We start from the raw sequence: 5,982 nt of genomic DNA on the forward strand, positions 1-5,982 counted from the left end.
TTTTGCTGTCAAATCAGAAACGAGCGAAAAAAAGGCGGCCGCTTCCGCAACCTGTTGCTATTTGTTTTGACTGTTTTCGTGTTTGCCCCACATCCGCACACCACACGGAACGAACGGAAGCAAGCAGTTCAGTCCGGAATCCGTTACCCATGACAATTGGAAGCGGCGGATTTGTTTGCAGAAATAACTAACCACGGAAAATTTTCACTTCCCAGTGGACGACCGAAGGTGTCAGTTTATTCGCACTCGTACTTAAAACTAATCCTGTGGAAATGGATCAAATTGTGGAAGAAAGTGGCGAGGACTCGCAAGCTCCGGAGTCCACTTTTGAGGATGACCTCATTCCGAAGGATATGTCGGATGAGTTCTTCGAAGAGATCTGTGCCAAGGCGAATCTGGTAATGTTGGGGTGGAAGTGTTCGACTTTTCTGGTTTTTCACTAAAAATAAATTATCTGTACTTTAACAGACCGTAAAAGATTTGCAAGGCAATCAGCAGTATACGTTGGCCGAGGATTTTCAGAAAATGTTGATGACGTGTCAACAACTGCGGCAGCAGTTGGTCGACGAGCAGGAGAAGATCGAAAAAATGCAGGGCGAAGTTGCCGCCGCTGGCGGAAGGGTTGCACAGGCGATATCGATTTCCCAGCGTGATCAAGACAAGATTGACGCGCTGCGATCGGAAATCGAGGAAGCCTGGAAACGCGCGGACGCTGCCCAGACAAGAGAGCAAACCGCCCAGGAAGCGATGAACCAGATGCGTGAGAAACTGGAGAAACTAGTTGCTGAGTCGGATCGGCACGGTGATAAGGAAGATGAGTGAGAGTTTGATTGAGTGTGAGTTGATAATGGCTGGTTTTGAAATGACCGTTGTTTCAGGGTGGGTGCAGCGATGGGGAAACATAAAGAGAGCATTCTAAGGGAACGTGATCGTCTGTTTGCGGAAGCCGAAGAGTTGAACAGAAGACTGCATCTGCAACGCATCTACACGGAGGAGTTAGAGGTGAAATTGGGCGACTCGGAAACAAAGGTTAAAGAGTTGTATAAGGTTTTGGATGAAACATCGAACGAGGCGTTCCGGGATAAGCGCATGCTGGAGAATCTGCATGCCCAGCATGCCGAGGTGACGGCTGAGCTGGCGACAAAAATCGACGAAGCTCAGCGTTTTAAGGCACAGGCCGAAGCTAGTCACAAGACCACGGTGCAGCAGGGCATGCAAATGGCTGCGATACGTACCACGCTCGAGCGTTTGACGACGAGCAACAATTTGCTGCAGGTCAAGCTGGCGAAGGCGCAAGGTGACTTCGAAAATATGGTTCAATTGAAGGAGAAAGTCACCAACGAGCTGAACACCAAGGTTAACATCCTAAAGCTGAAGGAGGATGAAAACAACAAGTTTCGGCTGGAGAATGCTAAGTTGACCAAGAGTAAGGAACTGCTGCAGAAGAAGATACTGACCATCGAGACGGCTAAGAGTACGCTGGATCAGGAGGTGACGAAACACAAGTGAGTTTAGTGCAGCAGTTCGCACAGTCCGAATTTGCGAAATTCGATTAAACGTTCTTTTGTCGAGGCTTGCGGCCGTAATCCTATAATCTCCCCACTTAAATTTTATGGGTGAGAGAACAACTTACGGTTCTGAAAGTCAGCTTCACTTGGGTGATTCCGGTTTAAACAGTTACAGTACAGTATAAGTAATGGGTGGGTGGGGTGACTGCGAGGATTGGGCCGCGGTCAAAAACTATTAGAACTTTATGTCTCCTCATACGTTTACCGACGGTTAAGACTATTTTTCGTAATATAAGTTATGACCGAATGTTTTGATAAAACATGTTTGAAAGACGTCAATTTCGAATCCGACGCTGTCACGAGCCGCTCCTTCAAGCTCTTCAAACTTGAACAATTTCCTAAATTCTATTTACTTTTAAAACATTTATTTTAAATTTAAAAACAGACAAAACTTTGCGTATTTCGATTTATTTTATTTCGTTTATAGTCAGTTTAACAGCTTAGGTCAATCACAGCTTTTTCGGACGTGAATGCTATCCACTAGACCGCCAGCCACTGAGACATAGTTATATTGAACATTAATTAATCTTTTTTGCGACGTAAGTAAAATCATTAACTCAGGTGATCGCATATCATTAGCTTTTGGTTTTTAACCGGGAGAAGCTCAATCAGTATAGTTATTATAAACAAACTATTTTCATTCAGATTAAAAACCGAGAGAGAGCGATTGACCTATTGTTGATCGATATTTCTATACAAAAATGAATCGCTGCCGCTCGTATGACCGCAACAAAATGAAAAGAAATCAATTTTTATTCACCCATTAACGTATAATAACATCCTATCGTTAGAAGAATTAACCTTTTAACGCTGAGTAACATTGTTATCTCTTTTATTCTACTTTGAAATCGAATCGCTCTGCTAGGAATACCATCGTCACTTTTGAAAAGGAACGCGATGCCACCAAGAAAGCCTTCGATATGGTCAAAAAGCAAACGGATGCAGTTCTTCGAGAGCGGGACCTAACTCGAAAGGATTTAACTAAAGCTAACAGTAAGTACCATCTTTTCTGATAACGCACGTATCATCATTCATTGGAACTCGTTTGTTTTTTCACTTCCGTTCCAACCAGAGACCATTGCGGATCTGATGGATCAAATAATGCTGCTGGAGAAGCAACAGAAAACGTTGGAGAATGAAATCAAGGGGCACCAGGTGGCGGCCCAAAAGCAAAGTATGATTCTGCTGAAGGTCGAGAAGGATCGGGACCGCAATGCGGAAGAGGTGCAAAATCTGAGCGACAAGGTGGAACAGATGAACGAAGATTTGCTGTACAAGCAGAACCAGATTCTGGACCTGCGCGAGAAGCTAAAGGAAACCGAAACCAAGCTGTTCCAGTGTCAGAACTCGCTGGAACTGACCCGAGGGGAACGGAATATATTCGAGCGCGATCTGGGCATCTGCATGAAGGAGAACGATGGGTTGAAGGATCGATTGAAAACGTCGGTACACTCGGTGAATCAGTTAAAGGACGAAAACACTACCAAGCTTGCGGAACTGTTTAAAGCGAACAAGACGATCGATAAAATCGAGAAGGAAAAGCAATCGCTGAAGACGGAGGTTCAGAACATTTCAATATCGCTACAACATACTAAATCGGAGCTGAGCGAGAAGATGATGGAGAACTCTCGGTTGAACAAAACGCTAACGGAGGACACAGCCAGCATGGTTCGGCTTAAGAAGCAGTTGGATGGAGCAATCAACGAGAAGGACTTGGTGAAGATGCAGTTAACTCAACGGGTCGAGGAAATAAACAATCTTATGGAGAAACTGAACATGCTGAACATGGCATTGGATCGCGGTGAGAACCAGTACCGAGATCGTCTGGACGACATCCGGCTGCTTAAAATTGAAATCAGCAATTTACGATCGCAGCGAAATTTGCTTGCCAGAGGTTTGGCGAATACAGCGGATATGCGCCAGGAAGTGCTCCAACTGAACCGGGTACTCAATCAGGAGCGGGTGAAGGCTCGAGCTTTGGAGGACGAAATGTTGACCCCGATGAACGTGCATCGTTGGAGGAAGCTAAGCGGAAAGGATCCGGAAAAAATGGATTTGATTGTAAAAGTGCAAACACTGCAGCGGAGGGTCCTGTATCAGGCAGTAACCGTTTCCGAACAGGAGAAGACAATCGATGAGTCGGGGAAAGTGTACGGAGAACTGAAGGAAGTGGTCGAGAAGCTGCCAAATCAGAAGATGAAAGAGCAGTTGTGTGCCACGCAGAGGGCCCTCACGGCTAGAACGAAGAAATTGAAGGCACTGTCAGCGGAGATTCGGATCAAAGAAAGTGATAGCAGAAGCCAGGAGTGTATGATTGAAGAGCTAAAGAAGTCACTGCTGGAAACGAAAAAGGATTTGGTAAAAGAGGTAATTTGGCAGATTCTGGATTTTTTTCAAAAATAATTTTATTCTTCACAATTTTAGAAACGAGAAAAGCAAAAACTCGCACAATCGGTGCGTGGGGCGGTGATTCCCGGATACGGCAGTGGTGGACGATCACAGTCACACTCGGGTGAGGTCATCGTTATCCATCAGCGGAATACTCGCAGTGGCGGGTACCGTGTCATGGGATCCGGCTTTAAAGCCATCTGCTAGTAACGGGAACAATGGGTAAGTCAGATGAGCTGGGCGGAACAGAGCAACTAACTGATTGTATTTGCCCTGCTAACATATTATTCCAGTCGCGTTTTATTTAGAGAGACGTTTTTATCATGCACCGACGGTCGGTCATCAAATATGTTATATTATATAAACTCTACTGCTCTTGTGTGTGAGGTGTGATAAATAAACATTTGAAATCGTAAATGCGCGTTTCATCTTTGCCGTTTGCAGGCTGTGGTGCAAGCTTCGGTGGATCGACACTTTTTAGTGATTGTTCTAAAAAAATTTCTTTAAATGTGTCTAAAAACAGTAAATTAAGGGACAATGTTGCACCACATTTTTATATTTTCATTTCAAGGAAGTTCATATCTATTTGCTATTTCTTTGAGACTTCGATAAATGACTACAATTTGAAGTTAGTCGCGATTTATGCATTCAGAACAATCGGAAACTCGCGTTATTTTGGCACTAACTGCAATTTAATTTCAAGACACTTTCGTTCAAGGTTAAAGATTGAACACGAGAAAAGTCGGACACGAAAGTCTTGTTGAAGTAAAATTAAGTGTCCATCATTCAGTTTGCTTTTCACAACCAACCAATGACGTCATTGCCGTTGTACCATTTGAAATTTGAAGAGTGAATAGTTAGTCAAGTGGGGCTACTCCACATAAGGTAGCAAACTCCGACATCAAATTGTAACACGGAAGAAACGCTGTAGAATACTATCCATTGGGTATTCTCTCTTGAAAATTTTTGGGTAGAGGAAGTTTAGAGTGTATTGTTTACACTGTATTTTAATCGCTGTCAGTTTCTCAAAAATTGGAAAAAATGGCGTCACCCGAAAAAAAAACGTCGCGAATGTATTTTGCGCAACCACCTGGAAAATCCTCAAATCTCTTATCGGGGCCTCGGAAAACAACTCGGAATCCAGCAGTCAACGGTGAGTCGTGTGATTAAACGATATTAAGAAACTCTGAGCATCGGACGGAAGGAGAAATGTGGTCAGAATGGATGTTCTATTAGTGACCAGGATCACAAGCGTGGCGTGGAAGCGTTTAGGCGGAATCCCAATGCTTCGGTCAGGGATGCGGCCAAAAAGTTGAATCTGTCCAAGTCTTTGGTTCAGATAACCAAGGTCCGGCAGAGACTGCATACGTACAAAGTGCAGGAGGCTCCCGAAATCGTGACGAACGGCAAAATACGGTGGGAAAGTCTCGGGCACGGAAACTACTTTCGGTCCCAAGGACATGGAACCCCCCCCGCCCTCTTCTGCCCCCATTGCAGCAGAACTAAGACTCATCGAAAAATATTGGGCTATTATGGAGCAGGCACCGCGGAATCATCCCAAGGAGGTCAAATCTGAGGAAGACATGAAGAAAAATTGGGTTTCCGTATAGAAGAAGCTGCAGCCAGATGTTGTACGGAACCTTATGAGTAATAATTTTTACAGCCGTCTTCCGTGGTACAATTTTATGTGGGCCACCCTTTAAGCACTTCTTATGATTAATTTTCTGGTTCCAGAAGCTAGTTATGTGTAGGAAAGAGAACCTGATCACAAATGTGCGTGAAGTGGCCGACAGGTAGAAGAAGTCCTTAATGGCGATGTAACAGAAGGAGGCGGACCGGGAGTTGATCTAGAAGTGTCTGCCAATGGTAAAAGCGTCTCAACTCCCGCTCTCGAAGAGATTAGGCGAGAAATCGGACAGTTGATGACTAAAAAATCGTCGGAAAAAAACTGACATCCGACAGAGCTCTACCAAAATGGTAAAGAATCATTAGCAACGCCACTTTACTGGATAATTACAAGGATTTG

General features: G+C 44.3%; 1 protein-coding gene across 1 annotated transcript; it reads left to right on the plus strand.

Moving 5' to 3' along the window:
* The first annotated feature begins 272 nt into the window (after positions 1–272).
* Positions 273–4,163, plus strand: LOC128745462 (cilia- and flagella-associated protein 58-like). Its single transcript, XM_053842537.1, has 6 exons — positions 273–398; positions 469–818; positions 879–1,505; positions 2,434–2,561; positions 2,641–3,935; positions 3,993–4,163. Exons 1-6 carry the CDS (start codon positions 273–275, stop codon positions 4,161–4,163), a joined length of 2,697 nt encoding a protein of 898 aa, XP_053698512.1.
* The last annotated feature ends 1,819 nt before the right edge of the window (positions 4,164–5,982 follow it).

The sequence above is a fragment of the Sabethes cyaneus genome, chromosome 1 (genome assembly GCF_943734655.1).
Source record: "Sabethes cyaneus chromosome 1, idSabCyanKW18_F2, whole genome shotgun sequence".
NCBI lineage: Eukaryota > Metazoa > Arthropoda > Insecta > Diptera > Culicidae > Sabethes > Sabethes cyaneus.